The following is an 18,682-nucleotide window of genomic DNA, read 5'->3' as shown; positions in this document are numbered from 1 at the left end:
CCATGTCTTTACCACATTTACTCATTATCCTTCTCTGTTTGTGTACTCTATTTGTCACAACCTCAGAGAAACTTTAGTTTGGTTCTCAATGTTCCACTGAAACCCACCAAAATTACAATCCAAAGTCTGAGGAGCTTGTAAATCTGTACAATTAACACATTTCAAATGTTCAACAAAAACACCAGGTGCTGGAGAAACTCTGCCAGTCTGGTTCAGGCAAGAAGCAGAGTTCATGTTTTGATTCCAGTGAACTTTCATTACAAAACAAAATAGCTGGGGTAAGGGAGAGAGGGGGAAAGGAAAAAGAGCAACAAGGGTGTGGGGGAGCAAACAAAATGGCCAGTCCGTGAGTACTTACAGCCAAGCTAAATATGAGAGTCAATGGGTGCATTATACATATTGGTGGATAACTTATCTCCAGAAAATGAAAACAGGGATGTCAAGGACTTGGAGAGGAACCAGAAATGGACCAGGTGAACATGACACCAGGGTGGAAAGTAACAATGATAAACTTTTTTCAATTCCACATGGGAGAAACAAGCACCATTTACTATGTCATTGATACATGTGAGAGAGAGAGAGAGAGAGAGAGAGAGAGAGAGAGAGTGAGAGACAGACAGACAGCTATCTGGGAAGACAAACCGTTGATCTGACAAAAGGTGAGAGGAGTGAAAGGAGAATTTGTTCAAAGTAAAGGTACACTTAGCCAGGCAGAAGAGCGTGAAAGGTGGATGGGGATGGTTCAGGCCTTCTCCTCAGGAAGAAGTGAAGAGCCCTCGGACCACTCTGATAGGGAATGGGCATGAAGTGGGTCGGCATGTCAGTGATGAGAGAGGACGGCTGGAGTCGAAACTCAGAATTGCAACATTGACATAAATCCGCCATTCTTGGGACGCTCTCAGGGGGAAGTGACTCGACAAAGGGAGAGAAAATTGAGTCAAGGGAGGAAGAAACAAAGTTCATTTTATGTCTGAACAAAAAAAAAACAACTGCAGATGCTGGAAGTCTGACCAAAACAGAAATTTCTGGAGAAATTTAGCAGGTCTAGCAGAATCGGTGGACAGAAAACAGAGTTAATATTTTGTGTCCAGTTCTGAGGGGTCACAAGACCTAAAAAGTTGACTCTGCTTTCTCTACACAGATGTTGTCAGACCTGTTGTTGTTTATCTTGCAATTTCATTTTTTGTTTCCATTTTCTCTCTCTTGGAAATACCATCTCAATGTTCTCAATTTTCACCACCACTTACCCTGCCTCCCCTAACCCACATCATGATAAATAGTCTATCGAGTATCTTTGAGTCTGACAAAGGGTCAGTGGACCTGAAATATTAACTCTGGAGGTGTTGCCAAACTTGAGTTTTTCCAGCACTGTGTGTGTGTGTGTGTGTGTTTCGGATTTCCAACGTTCACAGATCGCTGCTTTTACTCAAGAACAAAATCTATCTGCTCCAATTACTTATTAAGTGGAAAGACTGGTCAACAGAACTTCCTGACACCAAATCCACAGAGGCTAATTTTGAATCCTGTAGAAACCTCTTTCAAGCAGATTAGCCGGACGAGGTAAGAAGTTTCATCAGCAATTCACAAGCATTTACACCTTACAATCAATAATGGATGACCGGTGTATAATGTTCCATCATTTTTTGGCAAACATGGAATCCTGTCCAAGAAGAAAGGGAAAGAAAGGTCTGTCAAGTCAACCAGCTTCATCACTGCTGTTTTTACAGGTCTGAGTCATACTAATGATACTTTTTTAATTAACATGTACTGACAGCAAACTCACCCCATCCATCATGCAATGACATCGACAGCACATGTGGAGTTACAGTGGAGCAACTCCAAAACAAAGAAAGCAAAGTAAAGGCACCAGCTTTGAGAGTGGGAAGAAAGCTTTTTTTCCCTTTTAATATTCAAAGGGATTTTTGGTGCTATCCCAAGACTAATCTACACAGTCCTTATCATTTTTTGTGGATCTTTAGCCCAACTTAAATCTTACCTCCACCCAGCATGATGCTGCTGATTACATATTGAAGCATTATTACAAAAAAGACAGAAGACACACAAACAGAAATTGCTGGCCAAGTTCAGCAGGCCTGACAGCATCTGTGCTGAGAAATCAGAGTTCACATTTTGGGTGAAGTGACTCTTCCTCAGAAAACACACATATCTACTCTGTTTTGACACGAATACAGGCAACCAAATCAAACCAGTCAGCTCCCCAACTCTTTATTTGCAATACAAGAGTCACAACAGCACACTAAAATCAAAATACTCAATGACCCTCAAACTTGACCACAATACTTCTGAACCAGAATCACAATTTTAAGAAAAGTTTAAAACTGGCCAGCTCCCTCTCTAACACTCCACAATGTGTAACGGGCACTTGGAATAGTGTCCGGCTTGGATTCTGAAGCCACCAAGGCATACTAATAGCTTCCGGTAGGTTCAGAGGTATATTCATATAATACCTACAACTAAGAATCTATTCTGTGAACGTCCAGTGAGTTGATAATGGGAGGAAATCAGGGAGAAATCAAACCTCTGTCCTGGAGCTTTTGTAGGCACAGCCCTGCTGACTTACAGTTCAAAACACAGTTTAAATTTTGGTTTCTCCCAGATTTAAAAAAACGAGATGTTCTTTGAAGAATTGACAATTGAACCGGATATACCGGAGAACCGAAATTTTTTGTTAAGCACTGAATGCAAATTCGTATGTGGCCATCAATCAGAATTTTCATCTTCAAGTGTCACAGCGCAGTAGGATTCACAGTTTTTCAAATAATTATTTTGCATAATTGATCAAATTTTAACAGATAATTTCCTCTGCTTGCCTTTATCATGTTATCAGTCATACCTACCTTGCAAGTGAAAACTCAATTTGCACTCAATATTTGGTTAGAACTGGCCAGAGGTAATCACTGGGGTAAAACACAATAGCTTGCAACCTCTCCATCTCCGAGAGAAGCAGCGCATGCCCTGTTTAATGATTACAAATGCCCCACCCATACATCTGTGATAATGCACAATATCGTGCTGATTGTCACAGTTATCACATATTACCTATTAAACGATAGTCAATATTATGCACAGTTTTTATCGTTCACGTTCGAATCTTGTGAATGTTTTCCTTCCTTTTCAACTTCCTCATGTTTGAGCTTTTCCACCCATGCTCTTAAATTACATAATCAGTATTGAAGATAACCTTCCTTCAACATATAAACAATTAAAAGACATTAGTCCCATGACTCTACAATCAATCAACAGCCACAGGTAAGGTGCGCAAAAGACTAAAGGTTTGCTAATATGGTGCCATTATTTAAGAAAGGTAACAAGACAAAGTCAGAGAACTATTTTCTGGGTGAACAAGTTGTTGGAGGGGATTCTGAGCAACAGGATTTACATGTATTTGGAAAGGCAAGGACTGATATGGGATAGACTTTGTCCATGGGAAATCGTGTCCCACTAAATTGACACAGTCTTTTGTAGAAGTGTCAAAGATGATTGATAAAGGCAGAGTGATGGACATTGTTGAACGCCTTGCTGAAGTCATACAGACTAGTTTCCACATGATAAACTGGTTAGCAAGGTTAGATCACATGGAGTCCAGGAAGAACTAGACATTTGGACACATAATTGGTTTGAAGGTAGAGGCCAGAGGGTGGTGGTGGTGGGAGGTTTGCTTTTCAGACTGGAGACTTGTGACCAGTCACGTGCCACAGGAATTGGTGTTAGGTCCACTGCCTTTTGTCATTTATATAAATGATTTGGATATAGACATAGGAAGCATGGTTACTAAGTGTGCAGATGACATGACAATCTGTGCTTTCCAGGACAGTGAATAAGGTTATCTCCAAGTACAAGGGGACCTTGATTAGATGGGCTGAGGAGTTTAATTCAGATAAATCTGAGAAGCTACATTTTGGAAAGGCAAATTGGGCAAGACTTGTACACTTAATGTGAAGGTCCTGCTGAACAAAGTGACCTTGGAGTACAGGTTCATAGTTCCTTTAAAGTATGTGGGTAAACAGAGTAGTGACAAAGGCATTTGGTATGCTTACCTTAATTAGTCAGTATACAAGTAGGGATGTTATGTTGCTGTTGTACAAGACATTGGTTTGGCCACTTTTGGAATACCACAACCAATTCTTACCTCCCGGCGACAGAAAGATGTTGTGAAACTTGAAAGGGTTCAGAAAAGATTTACAAGGATGTTGCCAGAGTTGGAAGCTTTGAGCTACAGGGAGAGGCTGAACAGGCTGGGGCTGTTTTCCCTGGAGCGTTGGAGGCTGAGGGGTGACCTCATAGGGGTTTATAAAATCATGAGGGACATGGCCTGGGTAAATAGACAAGATCTTTTTCCCCAGGGAACAGGAGTATGAAACTGAAGGGCATGGGTTTAAGGTGAGAGGGGAAAAGATTTAAAAGGGACCCAAGGGGCAACTTTTTCACGCAGAGAGTGGTTAGTGTATAAAAGGAGCTGCCAGAGGAAGTGGTGGAGGCCTGTACAGCATATAAAAGGCATCTGGATGGGTATATGAACAGGAAGCATTAAGGAGGATATGGGCCAAATGCTACCAAATAGGACTAAGCCAATTTAGGATATCAAGTTGCCTGGAAGAGTTGGTCTGAAGGGTTTGTTTTCATGCTGTACAATTCGATGGCTTGGCATCAATTCTCCATCCAATGAACAGAACCAGACACACAGCACCTATCAAAATTAGTTGCAGCATCTTGATGCCATGGCAACATGGTAGTGACAAAGTATTTGGGTCCTCAGGACATTACCTGAGTGTCTGGATTAATCATCTCATGATAACACCACAAGCCATCACCTCCCCTGGCTACTGAAAAAAAAACGCTGTTTTGCATCCAGCCTTTTAAACAAAAAAAAGAGAGCAGCATGATGAAGGCATCAAATACCTTTACAGGTGCAAGTGACCAGATAGCCCACATGCAGAGTTTTTCTGGAGAGATGATTTACCCCACAAACAAAGATATTGATGCTATCTCATCGCTGACTGGAGCATCTGTCTGCGATATTTTCAATGTACTACTGCTCTGGAGGAAAAGAAACGTTTCTTTGAAGCCAGCTACATTGTGTACACCTTCTAATAAAGTCCTTTGGTACATCTACTGAGATTCCAACTAATAGCTCCAACAGCGTTCAACCAAGTCAAAAGTCTCATTTATGGTCCGACTTGGAAACTGTGTCGGACTGGTCATGTACTCTCAATCACTGAAGAAACCAGGAGCATAATGCAGAATAGCCATTACTCAATTACCAGCTTTCTCAGTCACATTCTGCATGCATTGGCTCATAATAACCTGTGTGTGAGAGCATCCTCACAAGCTTGTTTTAACTTGACCTTCAAGTTTCAATTCCCATTTGGAATAGTGCTCATCAAGTCCAGTCATTTACACAGTATATGATACTTTAATACAACTTCTGTCACTTACACTCAGAAAAACTTTATTCACTCAACTTGAACAGAAGCATCAAATGCTGCAATTCCTGCTGCTTCTGCATTAACTCAGAGACCCTTATCAATCTCTCCCGACTGAAGAGAATCCGTGGCATTCCTCTTTCAACCTAATAGTGCAATCACTCACTCTACTGAAGAGGAAGCTGATCTTTTTGGCTCAATGCTATGACCCCTGGAACACAGTGGTGAATCATTATTGTATGCAGCTCCAACAAACAATCTGGTACATCAAAACATCATAAAGGGGTGTCTCCGCTCACCAAACTCTTCTCAAATTGCTTTCAATGTGCTGCTGTCAATGCTTTCAACTCCAACCCTTTTTTGTTCCTGCTTCCCTCGGTGTTATTTTTTCTCTCCCAAACTGTTCCCTCTTTCGTACAAATAACCTCTTCCATTCACCTTTCTTACTTTCTGAATGATCCAATTTACATTCAGAAATTCCTTCAATATGCTCATCCTCAAAAGATACAAGGGGAAGTCTCTTTGCAGTTGGATCATGACAGTGGCTCACAATCTAACAATGCTGAAAATCAGAGACTTGGGTAATGAAAAATCTTGCTTCTTGGAGTCCCTCAAAGGTACAATTTTTGCGTCATCTCTCAAAGATGTAATCAAATCCGCTCTTAACTTTGATAGCTGCAATCTTGATCTTCCCTCCACTGATACACTTCACACAACTTCTCAAAAACTCCACTCCAATTCCCATACTAATTTTCATTGCGAATACTAAATCTTGCTTTACACACCTACTTCAACCTTCTCATTTCTCATCAGTATTTCACTCTGTCAAGTCCAAGACTTGAGTACTGTTTCCATGTCGATAAAAGCTCTTCTCAACATTCCTCTCTCGTTCCTTCCATTTGTTATTTTCATGAACTTGAGCATTATGGTCCTAAATACTCAACATTTTAAAAGTTCAGATCTGTTATACAACTTGAGCAATGTTTTTCACATTATCTCCAAACTGGAACACGAGTCAACTCGCCTAATTTTCCCTTACTCCAAGAATTTGCAGATATTTACCACACAAGCCTCATGTCAGAAGGTCACTGATTTTCCTTAACATTCACTGTTGTGCAACTGCATCAAGTAGGAGAGATAATATCATGTTGCCAAGTGACAACCCACAAATTAGGTACGAAGAATCTGTTGGTGGCTGGATTCAATACTCAGTTATAAACACAAACATAGCACAGGTTATAACAGAGCTTTCTTCAATTGAGAGATTTCAAAAGTTTCTCGGTTCACAAGAAGAGTTGCAAATGCCATTCTACTGTCAGATTCAAGCTGACTGCAATAATTATGTGGCAGGAAACTGCACTGTCAGTCAGGAATTTCACTAAAAAATCCCACTCGATCCAACCCCGCCTGAGAAAGGAAAAGCAGGAAAGATGGAAAACAAATGATCGACTATCATTTGACTCCTGAATTCCAAGTGCAAACTTGCCTGCCAACTTTGACATTTCTTTTGACCAAGAGCACCAAGATAAGCACCAAGCACATTTCAGTCACATTCCTGATGAAGGGCTCATGCCCCAAAGGTCAACCCTGCTGCTCCTTTGGATGCTGCTTGACCTGCTGTGCTTTTCCAGCGCCACACTTTTTGACTCGGATCTACAGCATCTGCAGTCCTCACCTTCCCCCAAAAAAGCTAACTAGTCAACTTCAGGTTCTTGTAGAAAAATTCTCCTTCCTCAGTTTAAGCAGTCGATTGAAGAATTGTTATCAGGTACAGTAGCAAAGTGGGATACTTACCACCAACTCTACATCACCATTCTGTATGGCATAAATACACACAGATGTCTCAATTAACATTTTCACCAGAGTGCTGTGTACCTGTGACTGGCTGATCAACACACAATAGTGTCTACAAATCACCTTCCTGGTATACTAGGTTGCAACTTGTTTGAAATTCGGGAAACATCCTATTCCCTTTTATCTAAACTAGAATCAAAGACAATGGCCAAAAACAAAATTCCAAGTGCATTTGAAGGGAAGTCACAATGCAGATTTCACAAAACATACCTTAAAAATATCAGGTTGCTATTTGCTGCTTTGGCTGTCGAATGTGTAGTGTCATGGTCTCTCAACTACATTTATGTGCATAATTCACAAAACTTTGATTTACGTTCCTGCAAGTTAGCTCACAAATTGCTTTCTCACCTCAGAAACAGAAGGTTCAGGGAACCAGCACTGACTCCACAAAATGTATGCAATCCAGGCAAACACTTCTGCACGTTATTGAGGACATGTTCCAGAGGACAAACTGCAGCCTTTTTGCTAAGACGTTAAACCAATGCCCAGTCTGCATCTTCCCAGTGGATATCAAAGATTATGAAACAGTATTTGAAAAGCAAGGACATTCTAGTCCTAACCAAGAGTTATTCACAATGAACAGAATCAAAAACAGAATTATCTCAATGTAGTTTGTGGAACCTGCTGAACAAATTTTGCTGCAACATATGCTTGTATATGGCCATGAATCTATTTCAGAACTAATTCCTTGGCTCTAAAACTACATGGAATGGCTTGAAGACGTGAAGAACACAAAAGTTACAAACAAAGGAATAGTTTTATTAACATAATATTTTAGGACATCGTAAACCTTTCTAATAACTATTTCAGCACTCTTACAACACTGCGTTTATATTATCCTCTTTCCTTAAAACAATAGGATTGTTTCTCACCAGGTTAGGAAATAAAATCTCACGCCCTAATTTACAGCCATGACCTCCAATTCATCAAACAAACAACAAATGTTAATCTCAGACCAACACTGACTCATTCTGTGCAAAACGCATAAATCAACCAAGACAAGACAGCAGCACTGAAGTATGGGCTTGGAGCACACATTCCACTGACATTGTCATGAGTCCAAGCCCATGCTGGCACCCAAGACAATCCAGAAAAGGAGGGTTCTGAAGCTTTTCACAGGTCTGAATGAGTAATTCAGGATTTACACATCCAAATCAGCGTAGTGTGTAACCCATCAGATTGCCTTTCACAACGTTAATCATGAGAAGGAAAAGTGAATCTGGCAGTCAAATTTTGTGAGCCATGACAACTTTCTCCCATACCAGATCCCATGCTGGGTAAAGCAAAGAAATAACAAGAAATCTCCAAACATTGCAGTAAGCTGACCCATGTTGGAACTGATTTATGCACTGCATTTTCACCTATTAATTACCCACCATCAGAAACCCACAGTGAGCAAGCTCTGAAATTTAACCAGAACATCTTATAGAAATATGTTCAAGGACAAAATAAACAGTAATACTGACAAGAGCCTTGAAAAATCAAACTTGAGTATATTTACATAAAGAGACTTGTCAGAAACTGCTCAAGTTCTCTGCAATTCCCCAGAATTTGGCACCAATGTCGCTTGTTGGAATAGAAGTACTTCTGTTAAAGGAGTGATAAGTATTTTATGATCACAGACAATTCAAGTAGCAAAATTAATTGTTCAATGTTACCATCATGGCGGTCAGATTTGAATTTTTCTCTCAATTGATGTGAATTATTTTGGCACCGGTCAGTACCTGAACATAGTTCCTCTCTTTCCAGTGTTCCCTCTTGATTAAGGGCTAACTAACATCACTACATGTACTCTAAAAGTTCATGGAACAAACTGAAAATTAGAGCAGGGATTACAGTCCTCATTGATGGAATTACTGTGGCCAAGTAATTTATTTCTACTTCTCCTAAGTAGCTGGACAGTTTGGCGTGAAACATCAACTTAAAGGACAAGTTTCAGATCACATCCAAAAAACACCTACCTTGTCCTTTTCATGAGTTAGGAGGCTAACAGGTGGGAGGCAGGCAATTGACTCATGCCCTTGTTTGCTTTCACCACCGGGTTTGCCACGCGACAACCGATACAGGGGCCCATCCTTGATGATCCTGCCATGGCTTATGGCACGTTTCAAAGAAAGCCTCAGCTGCTGGTGGAGGGCCGAGGAGGCAGCAGCCCCGAAAATTGCTATGACATCCTTCTGACCCCTCAAATATCGTTCAATGTTCTTCAACGATGACCCATTGGGCTCCGCTAACCCCTCAATTGCCCTTTTGAGAAGCTTATTCCAGTCAACCGTGTGTTTAGCATCCGACTTTGACTGATTCCGAGGTTTGGGAAGGACAATTCGCCCTGGATTGTCTGGATCCTTGTAAGAGTTTAGTCCCTTATTTGTAACCTTTAAGATTGTCCCATCTTTCACACTCAGCTCCAGTTGTTCCAGGACAGTTTTTCTGTCTAATCCATGGGATGAACATACAGCATTGCAAATCCTTTCCTCAGAGGGTCTCTGTTTCTGCTTTTTGACTTTTTGGATTGCCTCCAAAATCCACTCGGTATACAACGGATTTGCAAGTTTTACCATGGCTGATGACTCCCAATATCCACAGAGTGTTATCCCTTATCTCGGTGTTGAACCAGTTCCACACATGACAAGAAAAGCTTTCTCGGAATAAAAAAGCAGTTCACCATAGCATTGACGTTTTCCGATTCAAAGCCAATCTCCCTCGCTTTTTCTCACCAAGACTTTAAACGACCCTAGAAAGGAAATGAGATGAAAGAATAACACAGGTACACTGATTGTTTTTTTAATATATTTTTAAAAAGGAACCTTTCATAAATAGTAAATCAAAATCACTGTTCAATCTTTAAAATTCCAACATTCTGTAAAGTTCCAAGACCGTCACAAAGTCTCCATTCACTTGCCCAAAAAGGCTGTTTTCACTTCAAATGCAATCCAAGACAAACACTCAGCAGGCTGCTGCATCTGGGAAAAAGCAAGAACAATCATGACACGTTTAAAAGCGAAAGTAAAAACAAAATAAGGACAATAGTCCATCCCAACAATTCTCCACAAATAAACAAACAGCAACAAAAAGAGAATGACACAAGGGGAAATGCAGTCTTGGGGGTGGGGAAGAGTTGGAAGGCACGCACACACAGAGAAGGGAGGGATAGGGATAGAGAGAGAGAGAGAGCGCCTGTGTGGGGATGTTGTGGAGTTGTTAGAGATCTCAGTGTGCTTCCCACTACTGTATCATGATGTTACACCTCCTCTGGCCTGAGGATTGCCAGTAACACACACACACACAGCAATTGCTGCTTTTGTTTATCGCACCAAGGACTGACTACCGGGGGGGGGGGGGGGGGGAATAGGGGTCTGTGTGCGGGTGGGGGGTCTCTGTGTGTGTGTGGTGGGGGGTCTGTGTGTGTGGGAGTCTCTGGGGGGGGGGGCAGGGGCAGGGGTCTGTCTGTGTGTGTGTGTGTGGGGGGGGCAGGGGTCTGTGTGTGTGGGGGGGTCTCTGTGTGTGTGTGTCTGTGTGAGAGTGTGTGTGGGGTAACGGGAGGGGGAGGGGGTGGGGGGGGCAGGGGTCTGTCTGTGTGTGTGTGGGGGGGGGCAGGGGTCTGTGGATGGGGGGGTCTGTGTGTGTCTGTGTGAGAGAGTGTATGGGGTAACGGGAGGGGGTGGGGGGGGAAGGTAATCCCACAGCCTCTGGCACGACGCTCCCGAGGCAGCACCACCCCCCTCTCCTCCCAATCCCCCTCCACATTTCCCCGCTACGCCACAAATTCCGAGCCCGAGGCCTTGTGGCCTGGGCCGGGGCCTCGGCCTCCTTCCCTCCGCGGGGTTTGCCTCCCCCATCCTCACCAGCCGGCCCGGCCCGGCCCGGATCCCCCCCCCCCGTCCCGCCGAGGCTCGAGGCCCCAGGGCCGGGTCCCCGGTCCCGGCACCACCTCAGCACAGGCCGGGCTCGGTGTGGGCCGCAGCCTCCGCGGCCGTGTCTGTCTGTGTGTGTGTCTGTGTGTGTGTGTGGTTCTCTCCCCCCCCCCCTCCCTGTGGGGGTGGGGGACACGGGTGAGGGTGGGGACCGGGGTATCTCGGAGCCCGGCGGCGGACACTCACCGAGAGCGGAGGGAAGGAGCGGAGAGAGCAGGAGCAGGAGCTGGAGCAGCAGCGCCGCCGCCATCTTAGAGAGGAGCGTCAGGAGGAGGGACAGGCTCCCACTCACCACTCACACTCACTATACACTATACACTCACACTCACTATACACACTCACACACACACTCACACTGACACACACATCTTAGAGAGGAGCGTCAGGAGGAGGGACAGGCTCCCACTCACCACTCACACTCACTATACACTATACACTCACACTCACTATACACACTCACACACACACTCACACTGACACACACATCTTAGAGAGGAGCGTCAGGAGGAGGGACAGGCTCCCACTCACACAGGCTCACCACACTCACACTCACACACTCACTATACACCACACTCACACTCACCACACACCACACTCACTATACACTCACACTGACACACACATCTTAGAGAGGAGCGTCAGGAGGAGGGACAGGCTCCCACTCACCACTCACCATACACTCACACTCACCACACACACACACACACTCACTCACACACTCACACTCACTATACACTATACACTCACACTCACTATACACACTCACACACACACTCACACTGACACACACATCTTAGAGAGGAGCGTCAGGAGGAGGGACAGGCTCCCACTCACACTCACTATACACTCACCACACACACACTCACACTCACTATACACACTCACCACACACCATACTCACTATACACTCACACACACTCACACTGACACACACATCTTAGAGAGGAGCGTCAGGAGGAGGGACAGGCTCCCACTCACCACTCACTATACACTCACACTCACTATACACACTCACTATACACTCACACTCACTATACACTCACACTCACTATACACACTATACACTCACTATACACTCACACAGACACACACATCTTAGAGAGGAGCGTCAGGAGGAGGGACAGGCTCCCACTCACCACTCACTATACACTCACACTCTCACACTCACTATACACTATACACCACACACACACACTCACACTGACACACACATCTTAGAGAGGAGCGTCAGGAGGAGGGACAGGCTCCCACTCACCACTCACACACTCACTATACACTCACACTCTCACACTCACTATACACTATACACCACACACACACACTCACACTGACACACACATCTTAGAGAGGAGCGTCAGGAGGAGGGACAGGCTCCCACTCACCACTCACTATACACTCACACTCACTATACACACTCACACACACACTCACACTCACCACACACACACACTCACACTCACCACACACTCACACTCACCACACACCACACACACACTCACACTGACACACACATCTTAGAGAGGAGCGTCAGGAGGAGGGACAGGCTCCCACTCACCACACACTCACACTCACTATACACTCACACTCACCACACACACACTCACACACTCACTATACACTCACACAGACACACACATCTTAGAGAGGAGCGTCAGGAGGAGGGACAGGCTCCCACTCACCACTCACTATACACACACACACTCACCACACACACACTCCACACACTCACACACTCACTATACACTCACACTGACACACACATCTTAGAGAGGAGCGTCAGGAGGAGGGACAGGCTCCCACTCACCACTCACTCACCATACACACACTCACTATACACACTCACCACTCACCACACACACACTCACCACACACTCACACTCACTATACACTCACACTCACTATACACTCACACAGACACACACATCTTAGAGAGGAGCGTCAGGAGGAGGGACAGGCTCCCACTCACCACTCACTATACACTCACCACACTCACCACACACACACTCACACTCACTATACACACTCACCACACACCATACTCACTATACACTCACACTCACCACACACACACTCACACTGACACACACATCTTAGAGAGGAGCGTCAGGAGGAGGGACAGGCTCCCACTCACCACTCACTATACACTCACACTCACTATACACACTCACACTCACTATACACTCACTCACACTCACTATACACACTCACACAGACACACACATCTTAGAGAGGAGCGTCAGGAGGAGGGACAGGCTCCCACTCACCACTCACTATACACTCACCACACTCACCACACACACACTCACACTCACTATACACACTCACCACACACCATACTCACTATACACTCACACTCACCACACACACACTCACACTGACACACACATCTTAGAGAGGAGCGTCAGGAGGAGGGACAGGCTCCCACTCACCACTCACTATACACTCACCACACTCACCACACACACACTCACACTCACTATACACACTCACCACACACCATACTCACTATACACTCACACTCACCACACACACACTCACACTGACACACACATCTTAGAGAGGAGCGTCAGGAGGAGGGACAGGCTCCCACTCACCACTCACTATACACTCACCACACTCACCACACACACACTCACACTCACTATACACACTCACCACACACCATACTCACTATACACTCACACTCACCACACACACACTCACACTGACACACACATCTTAGAGAGGAGCGTCAGGAGGAGGGACAGGCTCCCACTCACCACTCACTATACACTCACACTCACTATACACACTCACTATACACTCACACTCACTATACACTCACACTCACTATACACACTATACACTCACTATACACTCACACAGACACACACATCTTAGAGAGGAGCGTCAGGAGGAGGGACAGGCTCCCACTCACCACTCACTATACACTCACACTCACTATACACACTCACTATACACTCACACTCACTATACACTCACACTCACTATACACACTATACACTCACTATACACTCACACAGACACACACATCTTAGAGAGGAGCGTCAGGAGGAGGGACAGGCTCCCACTCACCACTCACTATACACTCACACTCACTATACACACTCACTATACACTCACACTCACTATACACACTATACACTCACTATACACTCACACAGACACACACATCTTAGAGAGGAGCGTCAGGAGGAGGGACAGGCTCCCACTCACCACTCACTATACACTCACCACACTCACCACACACACACTCACACTCACTATACACACTCACCACACACCATACTCACTATACACTCACACTCACCACACACACTATACACTCACACAGACACACACATCTTAGAGAGGAGCGTCAGGAGGAGGGACAGGCTCCCACTCACCACTCACTATACACTCACCACACTCACCACACACACACTCACACTCACTATACACACTCACCACACACCATACTCACTATACACTCACACTCACCACACACACACTCACACTGACACACACATCTTAGAGAGGAGCGTCAGGAGGAGGGACAGGCTCCCACTCACCACTCACTATACACTCACACTCACTATACACACTCACTATACACTCACACTCACTATACACTCACACTCACTATACACACTATACACTCACTATACACTCACACAGACACACACATCTTAGAGAGGAGCGTCAGGAGGAGGGACAGGCTCCCACTCACCACTCACTATACACTCACACTCACTATACACACTCACTATACACTCACACTCACTATACACTCACACTCACTATACACACTATACACTCACTATACACTCACACAGACACACACATCTTAGAGAGGAGCGTCAGGAGGAGGGACAGGCTCCCACTCACCACTCACTATACACTCACACTCACTATACACACTCACTATACACTCACACTCACTATACACACTATACACTCACTATACACTCACACAGACACACACATCTTAGAGAGGAGCGTCAGGAGGAGGGACAGGCTCCCACTCACCACTCACTATACACTCACCACACTCACCACACACACACTCACACTCACTATACACACTCACCACACACCATACTCACTATACACTCACACTCACCACACACACTATACACTCACACAGACACACACATCTTAGAGAGGAGCGTCAGGAGGAGGGACAGGCTCCCACTCACCACTCACTATACACTCACACTCACTATACACACTCACACACTCACTATACACTCACTCACACTCACCCAGACACACACATCTTAGAGAGGAGCGTCAGGAGGAGGGACAGGCTCCCTCTCACCACTCACTATACACTCACACTCACTATACACACTCACACACTCACTATACACTCTCACACTCACCACACACACTATACACTCACACAGACACACACATCTTAGAGAGGAGCGTCAGGAGGAGGGACAGGCACTCACTCACACACACACTATACACACTCACACTCACTATACACTCACTCACACTCACCACACACAAACTCACCACACACCACACTCACTATACACTCACACAGACACACACATCTTAGAGAGGAGCGTCAGGAGGAGGGACAGGCTCCCACTCACACAGGCTCACCACACTCACACTCACTATACACCACACACACTCACACTGACACACACTCACACTCACACACTCACTATACACTCACTCACACTCACCACACACACTATACACTCACACAGACACACACATCTTAGAGAGGAGCGTCAGGAGGAGGGACAGGCTCCCACTCACCACTCACTATACACTCACACTCACTATACACACTCACACACTCACTATACACTCACTCACACTCACCACACACACTATACACTCACACAGACACACACATCTTAGAGAGGAGCGTCAGGAGGAGGGACAGGCTCCCACTCACCACTCACTATACACTCACACTCACTATACACACTCACACACTCACTATACACTCACTCACACTCACCACACACACTATACACTCACACAGACACACACATCTTAGAGAGGAGCGTCAGGAGGAGGGACAGGCTCCCACTCACCACTCACCACTCACTCACACACACACTATACACACTCACACTCACTATACACTCACTCACACTCACCACACACCACACTCACTATACACTCACACAGACACACACATCTTAGAGAGGAGCGTCAGGAGGAGGGACAGGCTCCCACTCACACAGGCTCACCACACTCACACTCACTATACACCACACACACTCACACTGACACACACTCACACTCACACACTCACTATACACTCACTCACACTCACCACACACACTATACACTCACACAGACACACACATCTTAGAGAGGAGCGTCAGGAGGAGGGACAGGCTCCCACTCACACAGGCTCACCACACTCACACTCACTATACACCACACACACTCACACTGACACACACTCACACTCACACACTCACTATACACTCACTCACACTCACCACACACACTATACACTCACACAGACACACACATCTTAGAGAGGAGCGTCAGGAGGAGGGACAGGCTCCCACTCACCACTCACTATACACTCACACTCACACTCACACACTCACTATACACACTCACACTCACTATACACTCACACTCACCACACACACACACTCATTATACACTCACACTCACTATACACTCACACAGACACACACATCTTAGAGAGGAGCGTCAGGAGGAGGGACAGGCTCCCACTCACCACTCACTCACACACACACTATACACACTCACACTCACTATACACTCACTCACACTCACCACACACACACTCACCACACACCACACTCACTATACACTCACACTCACTATACACTCACACTCACCACACACCACACTCACTATACACTCACACAGACACACACATCTTAGAGAGGAGCGTCAGGAGGAGGGACAGGCTCCCACTCACCACTCACTATACACTCACACTCACTATACACCACACTCACTATACACTATACACCACACTCACTATACACTCACACAGACACACACATCTTAGAGAGGAGCGTCAGGAGGAGGGACAGGCTCCCACTCACCACACACTATACACACTCACACTCACTATACACACACTCACACTCACACACTCACTATACACCACTCACACTGACCACACACTCACACTCACTATACACTCACACAGACACACACATCTTAGAGAGGAGCGTCAGGAGGAGGGACAGGCTCCCACTTACACAGGCTCACCACACTCACACTCACTATACACCACACACACTCACACTGACACACACTCACACTCACACACTCACTATACACTCACACACTCACTATACACTCACACAGACACACACATCTTAGAGAGGAGCGTCAGGAGGAGGGACAGGCTCCCACTCACCACACTCACTATAAACTCACACTCACTATACACCACACACACTCACTATACACCACACTCACACTCACACACTCACCACACACACTCACACTGACACACACATCTTAGAGAGGAGCGTCAGGAGGAGGGACAGGCTCCCACTCACACTCACCACACACACACTCACACTCACTATACACTCACACAGACACACACATCTTAGAGAGGAGCGTCAGGAGGAGGGACAGGCTCCCACTCACCACACACACACACTCACACTCACTATACACACTCACACTCACCACACACACACTCCACACACTCACACACTCACTATACACTCACACTGACACACACATCTTAGAGAGGAGCGTCAGGAGGAGGGACAGGCTCCCACTCACCACTCACTCACCATACACACACTCACTATACACACTCACCACTCACCACACACACACTCACCCTCACTATACACTCACACTCACTATACACTCACACAGACACACACATCTTAGAGAGGAGCGTCAGGAGGAGGGACAGGCTCCCACTCACCACTCACTATACACTCACCACACTCACCACACACACACTCACACTCACTATACACACTCACCACACACCATACTCACTATACACTCACACTCACCACACACACACTCACACTGACACACACATCTTAGAGAGGAGCGTCAGGAGGAGGGACAGGCTCCCACTCACCACTCACTATACACTCACACTCACTATACACACTCACACTCACTATACACTCACTCACACTCACTATACACACTCACACAGACACACACATCTTAGAGAGGAGCGTCAGGAGGAGGGACAGGCTCCCACTCACCACTCACTATACACTCACCACACTCACCACACACACACTCACACTCACTATACACACTCACCACACACCATACTCACTATACACTCACACTCACCACACACACACTCACACTGACACACACATCTTAGAGAGGAGCGTCAGGAGGAGGGACAGGCTCCCACTCACCACTCACTATACACTCACCACACTCACCACACACACACTCACACTCACTATACACACTCACCACACACCATACTCACTATACACTCACACTCACCACACACACACTCAC

The 18,682-nt window shown here is 45.7% G+C and overlaps 1 protein-coding gene across 8 annotated transcripts in view; it reads right to left on the bottom strand.

Annotated features, from left to right (window-relative positions):
- Nucleotides 1-18,682, bottom strand: part of LOC122543156 (histone acetyltransferase KAT6A-like) — a 295,041-nt gene that overhangs the window by 181,647 nt on the left and 94,712 nt on the right. For 2 of the 8 annotated variants that reach the window (XM_087984355.1, XM_087984361.1), the window contains exons 1-3: nucleotides 11,399-11,491; nucleotides 10,201-10,261; nucleotides 9,260-10,032 (exon numbers count right to left, since the gene is read on the bottom strand). In XM_087984355.1, the coding sequence (XP_087840481.1) occupies nucleotides 9,260-9,859 (600 nt within the window). In that variant the 5' untranslated portion in view covers nucleotides 9,860-10,032; nucleotides 10,201-10,261; nucleotides 11,399-11,491. Of the gene's footprint in view, nucleotides 1-9,259; nucleotides 10,033-10,132; nucleotides 10,262-11,398; nucleotides 11,512-18,682 lie in introns of those variants that run through there. The other 6 variants (XM_087984362.1, XM_087984363.1, XM_087984359.1 and 3 more) reach the window with 5 other exon arrangements.

Source organism: Chiloscyllium plagiosum, unplaced genomic scaffold (assembly GCF_037043375.1).
Source record: "Chiloscyllium plagiosum isolate Xiang-an unplaced genomic scaffold, Cpla_swu_hap1 HiC_scaffold_48, whole genome shotgun sequence".
NCBI lineage: Eukaryota > Metazoa > Chordata > Chondrichthyes > Orectolobiformes > Hemiscylliidae > Chiloscyllium > Chiloscyllium plagiosum.
The sequence above is the reverse complement of the archived record's forward strand: the minus strand, read 5'-3'. Positions and strand labels throughout refer to the sequence as shown.